Below are 20,866 nucleotides of genomic sequence, written 5' to 3'. Positions count from 1 at the left end.
GACTGTGGAGAGAGAATAAATGCTCTTTCCATTGTTTGGAATAAATATAATGAAGGATAACCATAGATAATATTGGGGATTTACTGTTTTTAATTATCTGAAGTTGGACCTTGCATAAGAAGTTGAATTAAATCAATATTTATGTTTATTTACATGATGAGAATAGCTATGTTGGGACACACAGCAAGTGTATAATGGGGACAAAATTAAACACTTCTAGGCTCCATTTGATTTATTCAGAGAGATATAGGGATGTGCTTTTCTCCGTTGAAACCAGCAGGATTTGAAATGCTCTATGTTGGCTGAATTCTATTGCAAATATATAATATGGAAATGTGAATGTGATTACTTCTGTATAGTAATCACATGATATATGTGTTTATATTATCTGACTTTGTGAAGATAAACTGGATTTGATTTTTTTTGTTATGGCAGGTAAAAAGATGAAGTAACACCATAGGCAAAAGATATTTACCTTATCAGATGTTTGAATTAGGTACATGCATATGGTACCCAAAGATACTTGATTATTTGAAAGGGCCTCCCAGAGTTCAGATATTTCCTTGGAATGGTATGGAAGCCACAACATAATGCGTCAGCTATAGAGCCAGTTGTTGATGTCACATGTAGCTGCTAGTTAGTAATAGCGAAATAACTGGCCAGTTATTTTATTGATACACTGAAATGTGTGTAGCACAGGCAACCGTTATGATACCAACCCCATTGTGACACTGATAAGTGTGGGTTTGGGGGTTTTGTGTGCGTGTCTTCTAGTTAGTCTTGACTCCTGGGGATTGCCTGGATTAATTCCTGCAGTTTTCTTGGCAAGATTTCAGAAGTGATTTGCCATTGTCTTCTGCCTAGGGCTGAGAGAGTAACTGGCCCAAGGTCGCCCAGATGGCTTCATGCCTAAGGCAAGACTACAACTCACAATCCCATGGGTTCTAGCTTGGTACCTTAACCACTACACCAAACTGGCTCTCATGTCAATTTGAACTATTGTGAAAAGATTCTAAGATAATTAAAATTAGAGAAATTTTTGCCTGATGAAAAAGTATAGCAAATGAGTACAACTGTGTTTCTCCTCAAGAAATTCCAAGAGGATTCAGAATTAATCTGGAACCAAGAAGCAGTAGCCCAGCTAATGGCTAATGTGACAACATTAAGCCATGCTTAAAAATTAACTCTTATTGGCAAGCCTTCTATGGTGGTTTCTGAAAATATGAAAGAATTGAAATTTTATGTGTCTTGTATAAAATAATACCAAAATCTCTTTTGAAATCTTGAGATTTCAGTGTTATTCCTTGAAATTTTACAGATCTCAAAGAAAGACGCTGAAATTTCGTAAGACTGGCAATCTTATTAGATTTCAGCTATTTCTTTATTTACCTTGGGGGCCTTGAATGCTGTTTGGATGCATGATCTATTCAATTGCTTAAAAAGAAAATAAACCAGAAAAAATGAAATGTGAGATGTGGTACTTCTGTTTGTGTGTGGCTTCAAGTCAATCTTGACTCCTGTCAACTGCCTGGACAAGTCCCTGCAGTTTTCTTGGCAACATTTTCGGAAGTGGTTTACCATGAGCTGTGATAGGTGCTTGAAATGCAAAGAACTTTCGTGGGGGTGGCACTCTGTCAGCCCTTCCCCAGAGATATTTACCTTCACCAAACGAAGACTGTTTTTTTTCCTCAGGGTGGTTCCATATCACAGTATTTTCAGTCGTGTGGTGTGAATTGTTTGTTTGCTGATTTTATTCTTGTATTTTTATGGTTTTAATAAAAAGTTAAAACAACAAGTGATTGGGTGGGTAAACAAATGTTGTTCTATATATTCATGGACAGAATATTCTAGTTGACAATAGATTCCATCAAAAGCAACAACATTTCTTAGATCAGTCATAACTGTACCTCCTAAAAAAAGAATAATTTATTTATTGTATTAGACGACACTGAAAGCAAGTCTGGGTGACTCACAATTTAAAACAAAATAATGATATGTAAAATACAAAACACAATGTAAAATTACAAAAGCAGTAAAATACCTACAGTGGAAGATTGGATTATAAAATTAACTGAACTGGCAGAAATGGAGATACTGAGCAGTTTGGTCAAGAGAAAAAAATGACCAAGATCTTTTTGAAAGACTGGAAACCTTATATGGACTTTTGTTGAAAGAAGAAAAGATCAAATTGATGATTTCAGGATTTGGAGACTAAAAAGGCACAAAGAGGATGGGGAAAAGGTTACGGTGATAATTACTCAGTAGAGAGAAGGGCGGAAGGCATAATTCTGTGGGGAGTTTTTTTATTATTATTTTCTGTATTCTTTTTTTTTCTTTCTATTTTTTTGTTTGCTCAATATTTTTACTGTATTGAAAAATTATACACACCCCCCCACACACAATATAAAATATACAAATGTCTGCATTTACAAAACTTGATAAATGATAATCCTTTCCCACATTTGGTATCTGTTGATCTTTCCTTCCTCCTGTATGCATAGCACTACTAATATGCATATGTAAGTAGATACATGTGTAACATACACATATACCCTTCTAGTTTTTACTATTTATATTGCAGCCCACAAATGAAGACAAGTACTTGTGTACCTGTTTATCACTGAGAGAAACATAGCTAAAATGTAAGAACCAGGTATGCAGTGATGTTCCAAAAAAATACAATTTAGCACCAGAAGTGCTGAACCTCAATTTTTAGCAGTGACACTTTAATGATAGGAAGCCTGCAAAATTATTTGCTATCAATTGTGAAGGCAATAACAAGCCTTGGTGGTTTTTCACACTCTCTGTATTAAGTGCTTTCAGAATGACAGCGTAAACTGTGTTAGAGAACTCCAAGGAAGTAAAACTGATTAAAATGTTCATGCTTGAATGGTGCTGATGGAATAGTTCATTTGGACTTTCTCTACCTCCTGCAGCTCAAGCTGAAATATTAAAATTCAGTGGATTTAAATCTCTCTCCCCTAAGCTCAGGGAAAAAAAAAACATTACATTTTAATAGGTTTTAAACTCATAATTCACTGGTTTGGAGCAGTGCTATTAAATCTATTTAAATATTACTTGTATTACTAAGGAAATGATTTAAATGATTTTGCCTGTACTATTTCTCATTCATATATGAATATGAAATATATATGCTATGTATGAATGTATCCATTTTAAAACATCACTCTGGGTTAATTTTAAGGCAGGCTGGGCTATTTTTTTCAGTGTTTTGCTTTATTAATTTAAAATCTAATTGTTTAGAATATGTTTAAAAATTGCTAAAAACATCATCATAATTCTCCCTTCATATTGCATAATAATTAGCAGAAGTAACTTATTTTTCTCACTGATTCACTAGTTGTCTACATACCAGATTTCTGAAAGAGGCAGAAATGGCTCCCCCATTTTGTAAGGTCTTCTGCTTCTTTAACAAGTAGGCCATTGGTCATAGCTTTCACCAGGCAGTGTTAAGAGTGACAGTCAAAAGGACAAAATCAACCTTTGCTTGATAAATTTGAGCTTTGGGAGGGAATAGAAATCTATGGATAGCCGTGTGGGATAGATAAGTGCATATACATTCTAATAAAAACTTAGCATCAGTGCATGCTATTATCCCCAGGTTGCCACTGGTCCGTGGCTCATGCTGCTAAATGCTAATGCATTTTTGTACTGGTGCTTAACACAGGAAGGGATTTCTATCTCCGTGTGTGAAAGGGTTGCTTTTTGCCTTTCAAATTAGTTTACTCTTTGGGCCTCTGATCTGAAACAAAGGTTAAGAAATAAAGGCTAGGCTTTTGGTTGGCATAATTTGGCACAGCTCCACTGATTTCATTTGAGGTACCTTGATTTATCCCAGCTGAGAGTGTCTGCTCCTGAATCTGTACAAGGGCAGGGAATTTGATTGTCCCTGCTGATTCAGAACCTTTTGATTTAATGTGTAGGGAAGGGAAGGCTACATTTTCCCCCTGAAAATTATGGATGGTTAAGTCTCAGTCTGTTTAATAAAGTCATTCCCACCAAATGTGCATGTGTTTAGAGTTGCCAACTTCTGCGAACCAGAGAAGATGTAGGGTAAATTAGTAATAGACTATGACCTGTGGGCAGTGATCACTTGTTTTCCTGGCTTTTTATTGTTTGATCAAAGACTCTGCCTACATTAAGCTGTGCTTGGAGCTTAAAAGCTGTAAAATAAACTGGCCACCTGTTGTATACTATACACAGATTGCTGTGATGGGGAAGACAGAAAAAAAGGCTTGGCTTAATGAGGTATCTACTTCGTGTTATTGTTTGCCCACTGTAAGCAGTGCCAGAATATACCACATCTTATTTAATCGTAACACTTATTGTGCATGGAATAGGAATGATAACTTGGCTCAGATTGGCCCTGGGATTTGTTATTATGTGATTCCATACATATTTCTTTTGATTTTGTTCCTTTGTATGCAGCATAAATAGGCTTAATACATTCTTGATAAGTCCTAATTTTTGCAGTGAGTTTTATTTATCCCGTTTCACTCTTACCAACTTGAAGGCAATGGATGTGGGTGAAGAAGCCTTCTGAAACTGATTCATTTGTGGTGACACTAATACAGTGTACAGAGTGGTACAAGTTCTCAGTAATCTAGTTCCTGATGTTGTAGTATTGTGTGTGTGGATTAATATCATCTAGAAGGTAATTATATATGTATGTATGTATGTATGTATGCGTGTGTGTACTTTATTGTAATTTTGGCAGCAAATACCTCTTTGTTTTCCATAACTTTTCATGCATAGTTTTCTTTTTTTCCACTGTTCCAATGTGGTTTGCTTTTGTTGGACATCCCCTCCCCCCAAATATATTTTAATGCTTATCTGTTTTAATTTGTATATTTTATCTTGTTTATCTATGCTATGTTATGCCAATATTCAAATTTAATAACTGCATAAAAGAAAATGATCTTCTACCCTGCTTCCCACCATGCTCATTTTGAACTTTTGAGTCTGATCTCAGTCTGCTGAATTTCGTGGGGAACCATCTATATTTCTCAATATCTGAGTTCACTTGTTTGTAGGGAGCTACAACAGTCCTCCTTTTCTGTGACCTTTTTTTTTGTTTTTGTTTTGTTTTGCAAGATTTGATTCCTAATACAGGGCTAAAGAATGGGTTCCAACAACTTGGAGTCATAGATTTTAAAGAAAGAGGTAATGACAGTTTATTTGGGAATAGATTTGGGGGAAGGGGAGAAATCATGGCTAATTCTACATTTTTAATCTAGCAATTCAGATTGCTGTCTGTCACAGACTGAGGTCATGAGGTACCAAGATGTACTATGACGTGATCAAACGATGTCCTTCCTAAAGTAAATAATTCACATTTCCTAATGCCAGGTAGTGCTAGCCAGATTATGCCCGTTTCCTGTACTTCGCTAAAAGCAACAGCCACACTGGTTGTGACAAAGTAAGGGAACTGGATCAACTTTGTTCTCTTATATTTAAAGCTCTGACACCTGTTAATCAAGTTAGTATTGGGCAGTAGAGGAGCCAGATGTCTCAACAAGATTGCAAAGCAGTATCATAGATGAGGGGCAAATCCGTCATGCAACAATGCAACATCTTGGTTGAAGAGAACCCAACCAGGCATTTCTTAGACAATTAACATGTGAGCAAAGGATAAGACAGTCACACACAGATGCACCTTTATTTTCCACATGCTGACTGGGAGCATCTGCAGTGATGAGACTTTCCTATCCATATAGATTTTTCCCATATGATTTAAAAAGTAGAAAGCTAGGGTTGTGACTTTCATCTTAAAAGTGAACCGCAGCCCAGACTTCTTGCAGTGTAAGTAGGAGCTACATATTAAAACACTGCCTAGAGGAAGACTAAGGTTTTGTTAGCTGAGTGTTTCTTCTTTAAAGTCATACACAGAGATTGTGATTGTGTTTTTCATAAATAAAATCTATGTTGTGCAACTCAACTGTTGCATGGTGTTTGAGATTGGGATATACTCTTATCTAGAAATACTAGAAAAGGTGGTTTGATGATTTTTTTTTTTTTTAATGCTCCTGAGCTCTGCCAGGAATGATTTTGGGAAAGATATGATAGTATCTTCTAATACCCCTGAAGGTGATATTGCATAAGAAGTCATGACCTGTTCTCTGTCATGCCAAAGAGCAAGACATGGAGTAATTGTCTCAAATTACAGGAGAGCAAGTTCTGGCTGAATGTCTGGAAGTCCTTTTAACTGTAACACCACTTTGATAGTGGAACTAATTCCTTAGCAAGGTAGTATGTTTCACTTAATATACGCCATCAGAGGTTGGACAGCCATGAGTTGGGGATGCCTTTATTTGGATCCCTCTACTAAGTTGTGGGGGATGGTGGAGATTTGCTGGTCCAAATATCCCCATGCAACTTATGATTGTAAGAGTGCATTATTTGTGCTGATAAGGTTTTGATTCAGTGTTCAGGATTAAAATGCATCCAGTGTTCCAGTCTCGTTTTACCTTGCTGTTTCCATAAAACTTTCCAGGTTTTCTTATTATTCCCCCTTATACATCTAGTCACTCATACTCTTCCCTTCCCTTTGTAGCTGCTTTCATATGCAGCATGATTTGAATCACAATACCATTGAGAATATTTTTAATTGGATGTTGTTCCTCTTTTTCCCAGCAGTGAGGAAAGGTTGTACATACAGCATGTATGTGGGTTGAGATACGAAGTGAGGTCTTTGAGAGATTAATTTGTCAGTTAACACTAAAGTGTCTTTGAGTTGGAAGAGGATGTTAGGACTGTTTGGATAATGGCAATAAGCTTTCAGGGTCTATAAGGGGAAAAGCATTAGATTACTCTGGCATGGTGCTGTCTGGAAAATATCCAGTAAAAACCTGAATACTTTCCAGGAAAATTGGCTTCTGAATCTGCTGACATTAACCAGAGAACATTATCAGCTAATTTGTCCATGGGATATGTGCACATTGTTCTTTTAATCTGATACTTTTTAGATATGGACAGAGGGGTTTCAAACTTGTCATCAATATTTCAGACCTCACTTTAGGAAATGACGGTGAAATCAGTGTTAAAAACTTTTGAAGACTCTTTTCCCTTTCTTATACTTTTCCTTCAAATATGCCAAATGTCAGCCTAGTTATTATTTGTAGATTTTGTACCTAAGGATGGTGTGAATTACATGGCATGCACTGAAACTTAGATATTTATGAGTGCATTTAAACTACATGAATTTCTTGTCAAATATGAAAGTTGCATGGAGGGAAAATTGGACATATTTCTTTTAAAATACTCTAAAATATTGGAATGTCCTTCCAGGTTTTTTTTAAATAAAATGCCCCATGCTCAAAGTGCCCTTTTGATTAAAGATATTACTCAAAGCTTTTGATTCCAGAAAATTAATTCATAAATGATTACCTTAATTTCAGACATACTTTACAAGGCAATTATAAACCATGTAGAATAACCGTTTTTAAACTCTGCATGCAGAGGGATGGGGGAGGAGAATCAAAAGTTTTGTGACGATGATGATTATGGTCAGTCCATCATAATGGGACAATGATGAATTATGGGAAGAGTAACGTGAAATTCTTTTAGTCAGTAAATACACCAAAACTTCCTTTGGCCTGGAGTTAGGTGCAGGCTTGGAAAAATCCAGTCTCATATTTATAGCTTATTGACTAGAGCAGAGGAGAGTGGAATGTATGATCTTACATTGATAGCAGGACAGGCTGATTTAGTGGAGCAAAAATGCTTAAATTAAAAACTTAAATTCATATATTTGAAATGTTGGCCTGGTAATTCTGTTCGCTTTTAAGATTTAATTTGAATTTGAATAGATGCCCACTGTTGGCTAACTTTAGAAATTTTGGCCTGAATTTATTTATTTGGCTAAAGCATACATTTCCATTTAAACAGAAGCTAAGCACTGATTCATCTTTCTGAAACTTTAGAATCATGTTGGGTTGGTAGATTGTATACCTAGTCATGAGCATGTTAAGTTTTTTTTTTTGTTATTATTATTATTATTCCAGGTAAAAGAAAGATCCAAATAAATGTACTTTCTTTCAAGTTATGAATTCGAAGGGCAAAAGAAAAATGAATAGGTGGAGAAAAATGTGAGAGTTCTGAAGTGAAGGAGTGGGTGTATTTTTTAAAAAATATTTAGCAAGTCAGTTATTTGCTCTCCCTCCTTTGAAAACAGTCTTAAAACAGGAAGGAAGAAGAGACAGCAAAATGAGGCTTCATTTGTTTAAATAACATGGTTTGTGAAAGTGAAAGCAGATTTCAAAGTCATCTTGTGAATTATTGTAGGTGCAAGTGTGAAGTGAAAGAGTTCCCTGTTCGGATAGATTGAGTGTGACATATACCCTCCCTCCACCCACCTTATTTCCCTTCCTCCCACCCTCCTCTCATTCAGCGACATCAACAAACCATCTAGCCCACAATGGTTAGTACAGCAGAGAGCTTGAAGCAGCTTGGGCTGAGGTCAAGCACTCCAATTCTAACCTCTCAAGGGCTTTCTCTATGTGTTGCCAGTGTACTGGTAAAAATGACTTTAAACTCTTGTCAGCGCAGTTACTGGTGCATGCATCGCAGTCCCACTCAAATAAACCTGTCACAACACAGAGTCAGCAGCTAGAGAAGAGTACAAGGGCAGGCCTCTAGCTTTTCATTCGAGCATCACTAAACGTGCACAGAGTGCCCAATTATTTCAGCATTATTGAGCAAGCCTACAGGAGGACCCAAGCCTTGCTACATTAGATTTTCTTTAGTAATTTGCTCAAGTACCGCTGAGGACACTTAAAGGACTTTAAACGGTGGCTGCAACCAGTTTCCTTTTCTGGATTGTTAATTCAGGTTTCCTTTTTTTCAAATTAACTCTTGCTGCATGCTGGGCGGCAGCTTGGGGAGAACAGTTTAATGCTCGTTTTCTCAATTTTCAGCTTTCTTTTTCTTCAATAAATAAATAAATTAAAAGCAAAACGTAATGGCCACTTTGATAGTCAACTTGTGCATTTGATTAGAGTTCTGTGCTCTTATGAAACTGGTCCTAGAAGAATAAGATTGAAGGAGTTTCACTTCAAATGGCAAAGTTTAGGGAGGCTTTTGTTTTTCTTTGGGATATGGCCCCTGAAAAATAGTATAATAGAGCTGATAATGTTGCTCTATTACTGTGTTGCACTCTCTCCCCCTAATCTTGACCTGAACCAGAGTTATTGTTTAAGGCAGCAGGCATTCAGAGCCAATGCGTTATACTGAGCTTTGGTTATAAGCATCACTCACATCCATCCTTTATTCTCACATACACTGAGTTTCTGCCCTTTTGTTTTTTTAAGGGTTGGAATAATTTGTAGCAAATCAGGATCATTGATTAGTTGACAGCCCTTGAAGATGCATGAGTCCAGGGCCACACATAGTTAGCCACGCCGAAAGTTCTCTTCCTTGGAACAAATTCAATAATGCTGTTTAATTTTTCACAGCAGCAGCAACTCCAGGCCCAGCATTTATCACATGGACATGGCCTTCCGGTGCCTCTTACTCCACACCCTTCAGGATTACAGCCACCCACCATTCCACCCATTGGCAGCAGTGCAGGCCTCCTAGCCTTGTCAAGTGCCCTTGGGGGGCAGTCTCACCTTCCAATCAAAGATGAAAAGAAGCATCATGATAGTGATCACCAAAGAGGTAGGAACTGGGGATTTTTTTGGTTTCAGAGATACTTGTTTCAAATGTTAAAAGGTAGAAGGCTCTCAGGAGGTTCCTTAATTTTCCTTTTTTCACTTCCTACCCTTGTCTTTCCTTCTACTGTAACTTTCTAATGCAGTCATATTGTCCATCTGAACTGGGAAATCTGGGAGCTATAGTTCAACACATCTGGAAGACCCCAGACTTGTAAAGGCTATTCTTTTGGTTCTCCATTTGTCTGTTTTAGACTCTGGGTTTTTGGAGTAGAGCCCTGCCTATTTAACAGAGAAAAGCTACAGGTGCATTTTGATCCTTCCAAAGCTTGGTTAGTCTGTAAGTGGAACTGAAGAGAAAGTGGCATTTTTCTCTACAAATGTCCATCCTATTTTAGTATGGGAGGGAATCAACATGCACTAGATCTGAAGACATTTTCACAGTGTTTGGGACCATAAAAGGAAACTGGGAGAACTGAGAATCCTTTGAGATTCCCTGACAGTGAGAAGCCCTGGTCTTAGCCACTGAAGGGGGATTCTCTCTGACTTTGGATTCCCTCTCTGAGATAAGAATCTTGTGTCCAGCCTCAAACAGGGTTCTCCAAAGAATCTTATGAGCCCTGAGTGGCTGCCCCATATCCCACGCAGCTTCCTCCAAATTCTCTGTAAGCTGCTATGGCATCTTGTGAAACTGATTTTGTTTAGCAGGGACTGATCTAGGTCAGCCTTATTTGCACAATTCTCATTCTTTTTCTTCTGCAAGAGAAAGTGGTCAAAAACTGCCAGTTATGATTTTCATATGTGCAATAGGGTTAGTTAATATAATAGATTATCCAACAATATTTTTGAATCCTGCCTTAATTTAACTAATAATGGTTAGAAAAAACTGAATTGTCTAAATAAAAAGAAGCCCTTTTTAGTTCCACGACAATGGAATAATGGAAGAGGAGAAAGGTGCAAGCAGAATGTGATCCAGAATAAACCAATGCATCTCTCTGTGTGTAATTAATAAATAACTGTGACATTTTTTGTGTTTTATAGTACATAGGTGACAATTTGGAAGGGTAATTAAATATTAAAGATTGAAGAGGCCTCTGTGCTAAGAAATCAGGATAAAATACAGAAGTAAGACTTCTGCAACTTGTTCACAATTCTCTCTGAAAAAGATGCTCAGCCCTATACTGTACTATATAATTTTGTGCTACTGGTACAGCATCTTTCAAAGGCTCTTGGTCAACCAGTTATGGTTAATGGAGTCAACTTTAAACATTGGGTGTACACACTTATTAATTAACCTTATCTCTACCAATTATTTTTTTAATGGGGACTGAGGTTGTGGTATGTTGTTTGGATAGGTTTGGGGAGATAGAAGAAATATACAGTCTTTTGTAAAATATCTTATATTTCTATCTCTTTCCTTCTCTCATTTGCTCATGTTGCTGCTGCTGTTCTGCATGAAGACAGAGACTCCATAAAGGTAAGACTCTATTTCACAGATGGAAGGAGTAGGCTAAAAGAATTGCAGTGCATTTTATTACAATTGAACTAAAGCATAGGAAAAGTTATTATTGTAACTAGATGGTGATATCCATATTGATTAGTCTTGGGTAGACAATTTCAAAACACTATATAAAAGTGAAATTCACTGCTGGACTATGTGAGCTTGCTCTGCACCATATCATCACAAGTGTTTCCCATTATCAGCTGGTATGGAGATGCTTCTACATTTGTTCCGATATACAGAAATCCTTTCCTTTGGGAAAAGACTCTGGCCCATCTAGTGTGAACGACCTCTGTGAATATATATTATCATCACCTGAGGAGAACATTTGCAAGCTTTCCGCAGACAGGGGAGAAAAGTGGCCTCATTCTGCATCAGCAGCTGATGGCAGAGCTGGCTTATGCAGCTCTGGACCTCCCATACTTGCATTCCTTCCATATACTGTATGTGGGGAGACATATGAAAGTCCCTCCAGACAATTGTCAATATTAATGTATGAGTGGTTGCTGGATGATCTGTTGGCCAGTGAGTCAAATTTATAATGTTCTTGTTTGCTGGCTAATTCTTGAAATCAAACTGCTGTTATCAGAAACTTATTGGGGAATAAAGCAGGGAAGGAATTTGGTACAGGAAGATCCTTCTGGGAGATGTTTTGTGTTCCATGGCAGGAAAGATTCATATCAGATTCTTCCTGCTTATCAATCTCCAAGGCGTTTTTCAATCCAGTCTGCATCTCTGTGAAGGCTGAAATGGCAGAGAACAAATACATCATGGACATGTGTTTTATCTGTTAAATGGCTTAAGTCCTATAATGTGAACCTAATAATGCATATTTCGGTGGGGTTAGCATTGGCATTTGGGAGATTATTCATATTTTAACAGACCCATATTGTACCAAAATAGTGCCTTTCAGAATTTTTAGCCTGAAATACATACTATATCTGGTCAATAATCTACTGTTAAACAGGAACTTCTCAGCTTGTATATGATGTAAAGTGGAATACTGAAGTCCTTCTAATACTCCTGAAGTCTGTGGGTTTTTTTAAAAAAATGTTTCTGCCAACTAGTTTCAGTAGTGACTAATATGAAAATATAAATGCTAAGACAATTTCATTAATCAAAGAACAAAAAATACTACAACAAATAAAAATCTGCCCAAAGCATAGTAAAATGACTTAAGCCAGAAAAATAAATTAAAAACCTTTATTTTCTAAACATCACCAATGAACCCGCCAACTCCTGTGGCATAAGGACATCAGAACCTAGTGATTCCACTCCAAAAAGCTTTGGCAGAGTGTAAAATGAATTAATTTTATACCATCAACATTTGGGAGCAGACTGCACATCCAGAATGGATTCCACATTTCATTTTGGTTCTTTTGAAGGAGATCCATAGAGAGGAAAAAGCCAATCTCACCTTTATTGGTAACAGAACATAAATAGTGCTAATGGTTTAGATCTCATGCTGAGAATTTTTGATCCCAGGTAGGTGGTAGCATTTAAAGGCCAATACTAGTTTTGCTTGTTTGTTTGTTTGAATGTTTATATGCTGCCTATCCTCTGCAAAGCTCAAGGCCTGGATAAAATTTTAAAAAATAAGGAAAATAAGGAGAAACAGCAGAGTATTGAAAGCCACAGCAGTACTTCAAATATAGGTGTAATGTCTGTTCTCTAGGGCCAGCTTAAGTTAATTATTTGGCTTCTGATGAAGTTTCAGTCATTTTTAAAAGACAGCTATTATTTAATTTGGACATAATCAAGATATGTATCACAGTGGCTAGGCCAATGTTTCAAAGAAGCAGCATTGCTGGCAAACAAATCCTAGTTAGTAAAGGTTTCTAGTTTGCCTAAAAAAATTGCTGGGTGAGTTTAGCATGAACAAGGCAAAGATATGGAGACAAGCACCTGGGGGGCGGGGGGAGGGAAGGAAGAAGCAAATTCTGATTTCCATCATAAATACAGCAAATGTTCTCCAAAGTTCTCATATTGTTTTTCAGAGATGCTCAGCCTGTATTAGGCTCAAAGAAAAAAAGGCAGTTCCAAACTTTGGAACAGATATTCATCAGGTACCTGTATTCACTGTATATACCTGATGTACTACTGATGTTCCACCTTCAGTTGATCATGGAGATTATGGGCATATTTTACAGGTGGGGAAAGTATGTTTAGAATATCCAGATGAAAGGAAGAATAATGAGATATCTAAAAGCTGTTCCATTTGCTAAACTTTGGTGGAGGCTTCATGGTTTCATATTTTATACCTTCGGAGTCTCTTTTTTTATATGATGAGAGGGGTCTGCAGCTTGATCCCCAAATCAGTCCTTTGCTGGTTTTGTTGGCCATTTTGTATGTTACAACAGAGTGGAATTGACCTTGTTCTTGTCAACTTCACAGTTAACCTCAGGGTCCCTAACAGCTACAAACTGATAGGAACTGTCAGTTTTCAATCCACAGTAATTTTCAATATGTGTGGCAGTGGCAGATTAAAAAGAGAGAGAGACCGACCTACAGATAGATCAGTTTCCCAGAGAACAAGGTCTAAAAATTTCCTTCCTCCCAGGGGAAAAAGACACTAACATGCACTCACACAAACACACTTTTTCTGTAGTGATACCCTAAGTAATGAACCATCAGAACAAGTTTATGAAGAAACACAATCAAATCTAAAATTGAGTCAAGTCTCTATAAAATGATGCCAGTCTTTTGAAATATTTTTGATAGCCAAATAGTAGAATGTCCTAAAGAATAAATCTTAGCAGCTGTCCCCTTCTGTGGTGACATAAGCTGAATGCATCCAGCAAAACCCCACTTTGGATACCTTTGGGGTATGAAGGTAGGTTTCAGACAGCAAGCATGAAGACTTGTCTTTATTATGAAGCCTCACCCTAGAACTCCTCCCCAGTGAGGATGGCCAGTCACTCTGCACTTTGATATTTAGAAAATGTAAAAAAAAAAAAAAAAAAAGTTTTGGATTAATGAACCAATGCGCTATTACTGCTTTTGCTATATTTTTTGTTGATGTTTTATGTTTGTTGCATGCCAAATTGATTTTAATATATATTATGAGATGAAAGTAAGCTACCTTTTCAGTTGCTTGGGATGGGGGTGTATAAATACTTAATGAATACTGAATACACCCTTCAATTTTCTCTGAATGTGAAGCCCTCTTATTCCAATTAATATTATGTCTTCAATATGAATGTTGGCATCCCCTTCCTCCCCCAATAAGGCATCTTGTAACTCATCAAGAAGCTGCATCTTTTGGGCATTTATAGTGGCTCTGGCCCCTTTTGCAAGAGCAAAATAAACTTCCTTTTTTTTTTTCTGGTTACCCAGAACTGCCAAACCAGAGTGGTTGTCAGGCAACTATCAGGCAGCTAATCATACACAGCTGTACAACTGCATGTTACTAATTGGATCACAAGTGGCTGTAGCTATTTCCATGTGCTTTGCCATAGCAGGATGTGCGAGGCTCTTTTATTAAAGTACCAAACTTTGTAAATTCTTTAAAAGCCAAATATTATAGGGCTGGGGAGGGGGGTGTTGTTTGTTTTACTTTTTTTCAGTGTAGGAACACTGAGAATTTATGGTTAGATGTAATTTGAAATTAAACCTAAGAAAGACATGTTAACAAATCCCTGAGTGAGTTGTGAGTATGTATAAATTCTCTTGCCTGCTGGCCAGCAGTGCTCAAAAAGTCAAGAAAGGGCAATGGGGATGAACCAATGAGGTGTGTCATTGTTTGGTAGATAAGACTAATTCATCTACAATTATTTGGGGTTACTCTTTTTCTAAACCATTAGGTAGGCATCCAGTGTGACAGCATGCAAAGTACAACTCTTTTTTCCACTGATTTATTAGATGATGATAGCTATAAATAAATGTTTGTCTTGTATAGCCATCAAGTATCAAAGTTGGATTGTGCCTGATCTAGGGCTTGTTGCCAGGTTTGCAAGGTGAAATAGTTTGCTAATTTCTTTAAATGTTATCCATAATACCCAGAGTAGCAGTTAGTTGCTTGTTCTATTGATTTGCTCTCTCTTAAGTGGCTCCTGGTTAAGAAAGGCTTTTTATGATTGTCTGCTATGTGACTTGAGATGGTTTTTATTGGCCAGAACGTGCCAGTTGCCAGCAGCTGGAGACTGTGTGCTTGTATGAAATAATTTATTCATGCAAGATAATGCTCCTTAACATTTAACAGGTAATGAACGTGACATAAATTTCCTCCTTGCTTTTAATTTTCCCTTTCCTCTTCTAATGTGCAAACAGGCAGCTCTGGTGCTCTAAATAATAAGTAATTTTTGGCCATCTGTCAAAAGGAAATTTCAATACAAATTTAAATTAATGGTGCCTGAAATTTTTTATAGCTCTTCTAAAAGCCTCTAATGTGCAGAAAATTCTGAATCTGCTGGTAGTAATTAGTGTACCATGTAATGAGGATGTGGGCAACATTATGCAGCCCCAGTGTAACATTTTGATATGGTAGCAAAAGTTTGATTTATACAAGGTTGTGGCTGGGTTTAATTGTGAGAGACACTTTCAAGTGTTTTCTTGAAGATACAGATTATTAAGCAGGGCAGATTTTAGAACAGCTCATAAAATGTAAATTTAGGTGTTGCTGTAAGAGTGAGATAATTAAGGTAACCTACTCACTGGTATGCAAAGGAGAAAAACCTGTCCAATTGCATTTATGTTCTGATATTTTGGAAAGGTGCTATTGCCACCAACACATGGTTGTCAACTTTGTCATTCACTCTTTCTCTTTTATGTTATAATTACACTGTTACTGAGTCCTGCCTCCCCCTTAATTCTCCCCAGAATAAAGGATTTGCTAAATGACGAAATAACTAGATATTTATTATTACATATTTCATTTATGAGTTGCTATGTAACTGAATAGGCAATATTTATTTATTTATTAAATTTCTCCCTGCCCATCTCCCCCCAGTGGGCACTCTGGGTGGCTCACACAAAACATTAAAACCATAAATACATATAAATACATAAAAGATAAAAATTTTAAAAAACACTAAAAGAGAGGAAGAGAGTCCAAAAAGATGCAGGATCTGGGGCTGAAGAGAGCAGGCCTCTATGGGGCTAGCCATCCCCATGCTTGAAGTATTCCCTCCCCACCCCAGGCCAAGTGGTAGAACCAGGTCTTCAAAGCCCTCTGGAAGGCCAGGAGTGAGGGGGCCAATCTCACCTCTGGGGGCAGAATATTCCAAAGAGCGGGGGCTGGACCCCGCTAATCCAAGTTCTTTTACTGTGAGGGTCTGAAGCATGCCCTCTCTGTGTGATCAGGTGGGATGGGTTGAAGTCCTGGGGAAGAGGCAGTCCCTTAGGTAACCTGGTCCCACGCCATGTAGGGCTTTAAAGGTGATAACCAATACCTTGAATTGGACCCGGAAGCAAACTGGTACCCAGTGCAGCTCACGGAGCAATGGTGTTACATGGGTCCTTCTTGGGGCTCCAAAAATAACCCGCACAGCTGCATTCTGGACCAGCTGAAGCTTCCGGATACTCTTCAAGGGTAGCCCCATGTACAGTGCATTGCAGTAGTCTATCTGGGAGATAACAAGGGCATGAGTGCTTTTCGAAGAGCATCCCTATCCAGGAAAGGGCATAGCTGATACACAACCTGAAGTTGTGCAAAGGCCCTCCTTCCTGCCACTTGCTCTTCAAGCAGGAGCTGTGAGTCTAGGAGGACCCCCAGATTACACACTGGGTCTGTCTGGGGCAGTGCTACCCCATTCAGCACCAAAGATGACAAAGTCCTGGATACAGAGAAGCCATTAACCCACAGCCACTCCGTCTTACCAGGGTTCAGCTGAAGCCTGCTGTTCCCCATCCAGACCCTTACAGCCTCCAGGCACTGCGAGAGGGCAGTCACGGCATCACTTACCTCACCTGGGATGGAGATGTATAATTGCGTATCATCAGCATACGCAACGATACCTCATCCCATGATGGCGGATGATCTCACCCAGTGGTTTCATGTAGATGTTGAAAAGGATTAGGAATATATGCAATAATATTCATGAAGAGGTATCCTTAAGCTAGAATGCAAACTCTCAAAGAAAAAGTAGGATGTTAATTCTTTCCATTAAAAATGGATATCTGTTTTTTCTGAACTTTTTAAAAAGAAGGGTTAAAGATGTCCTGAATCTCAAATTGACTTCCACAGCCTAGTTCAAGTAAACAAGGGTGATCTTTACATCTTTTCTTTTATGTTACTCTCTGTAATTCTGTGTTTCTGTCTGTAAGCTAGCTAATGAAATGAGTGATGTGCATTTTAGAAAGTAATCCCATTGGACATAGTGGAATTTACTTCCGAATGAATATGCACAGGATAGCATGGCTCTTGGATTCTTGTGCATGAAATATTCTTCATGCATTAAACATGCAAAAGGGCCATGCATGACTAAGAATGGCAGTGTACTGCTAGGCTGTTTATGAAACTGTGTGGCTCTTTACCCTGTCCCTAGTACCTGTGAATTGTCTATTAATATGCACAGTATAGAAACACTGGACTTGGTCCTGGTCCTGGAAACCCATGGGAGACAATACCCTTGCCCATCTATAGACTTAAACTTCTCTGGTGCTGGCATCTTTCCCCAGTGTGCATGGAGTGAAAAAGCAATGTGATCTCAACAGTAGCACCTGCATATCTATGCAGTTTTCATTACATGGATCCCATTTCATATGATTAACATATGAAGGAGACTAAGATGTATATCTGAATGTTTGGCAAGTTTTGACCTTCACTAATTCCAGGTTCATTCTGTTTTATGTATGAGAAGAATGTCCATGGCAAAGGTGCAAGTTGCCATTTCGCTGTTGACATGCAACAGTTCATAACGATTGTTTTGATATTTTTTGCTGCCCATTCCCACTCCTTAATGTCATGTTTGGCATTCAAAATTGTTCATAGCTGCTGTTTCCAATGAAGAAAAAATAGTTGGCATTAGTTTGGTTCTGGTGCTCTCGCAGACTATAGAAAAATAATTTGTTAGTGATGGGGGAATAATAAGATTTTAGATAATCTTAACTGTGCAGTGATAATGAAAAGTACCTATAGCATTATATTATATTGAAAAGTTATATGTGCAATGGCATATTCTTGCATTTCAGGTAGGGATAAATATGTATCTTTTATATATTTTTGTATGTATGCCTATAAGAATCAATGCAGTTGGGCCACCATACAGTGATGAATATGCAACTTGAGGTGATAAAGAATTTTGGTGATCAGAGATTTAGAGGAAATTAGGGAGGTGTGGGTATGCTCCCTGCACCTGTCAACAGCTCTTTTCCTGTGCTCGAACAATACGTATATGGTCCCAGGAAAAAACATGTTTGTGTCAAGAAGGTGTCAGCAGGGTGCAGCACATTTGTCACACTCAATCTCTGCCTCCTTAAAACCTTCTTAGCTCAAATACATATTTTCCCATGACCTGCAGCTACTGTGTGAGCCTAAGTAAAGATGAAGCTTCTTTAAGAATATGGTGAGAGATGTAATAAGCATACCCATAGCCCTTCCAGACAATATATTCTTCTTCAGATCTAAAGAGATGCACATCCCTACAGGAAATACATACAGCAGAGGCTTGGTCCAGTGATATAAAAACACATCCTGCACTATGTCTAGACCATGCTTCAAAACATGGGTTGACGTGCATGGATTATGGCAGTGAACTGATTGACCAAATTGACCTCCAATATCCATCAGTCACCAGACAGATAGGTCAAGTCTACACTTTTACAGTGTCTCTAAAATGTGGATGAGAGAGTCTGCCAAAAGGTTGTTGGTTCCACCAGATGGATGGCAGTTAGGAAGAAGCCATGCAGAAGGGGCATCAGTGCCAAACAGGCAGTGAAATGGTCATGAGGGTTGTGGATTGTGTCCAAATAAACACCTATTAAGTGATTTGACATGACCGATGTGACATGATTTTCACAATGGTTTTGAATATCAGAAAGTCCTTCTCCACAGTAATAAATTGCAGACATTTTGTTAGACAAGATTTTTTTTCCCCAAGCCGTTCTCCAACCGTTAACCATTAGATGGATGTAGTGAGGTTGGTGCATCCCAACCAGTCTTTGAAACATCAGTGGTTATTTTTTTTGGTGCAAGTTTTTGTAAGATACTCAGCAATTATTAATGTAATAGATGCCACTTAAATTTAATTTTCTAAGTAAGTTGCAGCATGTCTTCAGTCAAGGATTTGGCCACCAATGAACACAGCTGCTGGCAGTAGAAGGAACAAAGAGCTGTCAGGTCTACTGTATCAATCAGTGTTGAAATTGTTGCATGCATAATTGGGCAACTGGGACCCTGCACTTGTAGCAGCTATCAGTCTGTATATAGAGAGAATTGACATGCATGTACAGTGGGTAACATAGTGCACCATGGTTGCAAGAATGAGAGCCTACTTGGATGGGGAAAAATTGTGGGGATCAAATCTATTTATGCTCCAATGAACTGCAGCAATCTTGATGGGTGAAGGGAAGATTTGCAAAGGTTGTCACATAGCCCAAGAAATTCCTGATAGTGTAAAATATTATGGGAGATTTTTTAGCAAGGCACTTTGGGACGAAGCAACTGAAATCCATTCATCTATGAATGCCTTTCATCTTGTATGTCTTTCAGACAGAAATAAGAAACTGTAGCCATATATTTTGTGAGAACTTGTGATGCTGTTGAGAGATTGAACAAGGTGGCATAAAATAGTCTGGACCTACTATAAATCTAGCCTATTTTTTGTGATGCAACTGAATGGAAATGTGAAAATAGTACCCTGAGTTCTGTGGAGGTGAACCAGTTTCCATAGTGGAGCAGAGACACACCACCATGTAACAATTTGAAATAAAGATGTATCTGTTTTAATCTAAAAATGGGGCAAGCCCTGCTATTTTTCTTTGTATGGAGAAATAGTGGGAATTGAATCTGGTCTCACAGGACTTGTAGGGATTGGCTCTGTTGATCCCTTGCTCAACATAACTGAATCTCCTGAAGAAGTAATTCTGATGGTCAGATCTGGAAAACAAGACTGCTGGAAAAATTGTGCTGTGTAATCAGAAGAGATTATGTTAAGAACCCAGGAGTCTAGTGATTGTCTTGCTCTCCATTTAGAAATATAGTAGATGGTCAGGGACCACAATGAAGAACCCCATGATTTATCAGACAGGATACTAATTTACTCCAACTCAGAAGATGACATGAATTTAGGACTGATTTTTCCAGGAGATTATTTTGCAAAGAGACTCAGAGTGAATTACCCTTTCATTTAGAAGGAAGTATTATTTCTAATATTGGGAAAGGAGGGGGAGGTCCCTTCCCTGCAAAATAACTAGAATTTATCTTTATTTCAGTTTATTTTGATCTCGCAGTACAACAATTTGTTTGGCATTAATTGATACCTGCCTTTGGGCATATAGTCTGTGGGGAATGTAACAGGTGCTCTAATATCTGAAGTGTAATTGTTTGTGAAGCAGATGAATGAATATCTGTGGGGCTCAGCCAATACTCAGATGGTGAAACATGAGTGGACTGATGATATGATTGGGCGAGACAAGCTGGCTTGTTCACCATCACATCTACTAAGCACTGAAGTGTAACAAATATTAATTAGCAAAGCCTTACTTTTCCTATTAGTTGGTCTTAAGTGACAATACTACATTTTTCTTCAAAATG

General features: G+C 38.0%; 1 protein-coding gene across 5 annotated transcripts in view; it reads left to right on the top strand.

The window, feature by feature from the left end:
* Positions 1-20,866, top strand: part of LOC103056541 (TLE family member 4, transcriptional corepressor) — a 153,193-nt gene that overhangs the window by 73,901 nt on the left and 58,426 nt on the right. For 3 of the 5 annotated variants that reach the window (XM_088130532.1, XM_007423932.4, XM_007423930.4), the window contains 2 exons: positions 9,474-9,678; positions 11,132-11,148. In XM_088130532.1, the coding sequence (XP_087986658.1) occupies positions 9,474-9,678; positions 11,132-11,148 (222 nt within the window). The remainder of the gene's footprint in view (positions 1-9,473; positions 9,679-11,131; positions 11,149-20,866) is intronic. The other 2 variants (XM_088130533.1, XM_007423931.4) reach the window with 1 other exon arrangement.

Source organism: Python bivittatus, unplaced genomic scaffold (assembly GCF_059951505.1).
Source record: "Python bivittatus isolate LINGU-HERP-01145 unplaced genomic scaffold, Pbiv_v1 ctg000850_np1212, whole genome shotgun sequence".
Lineage (NCBI taxonomy): Eukaryota > Metazoa > Chordata > Lepidosauria > Squamata > Pythonidae > Python > Python bivittatus.
Note: the sequence above shows the minus strand (reverse complement) of the source record. Positions and strands in the feature narration are given on the sequence as shown.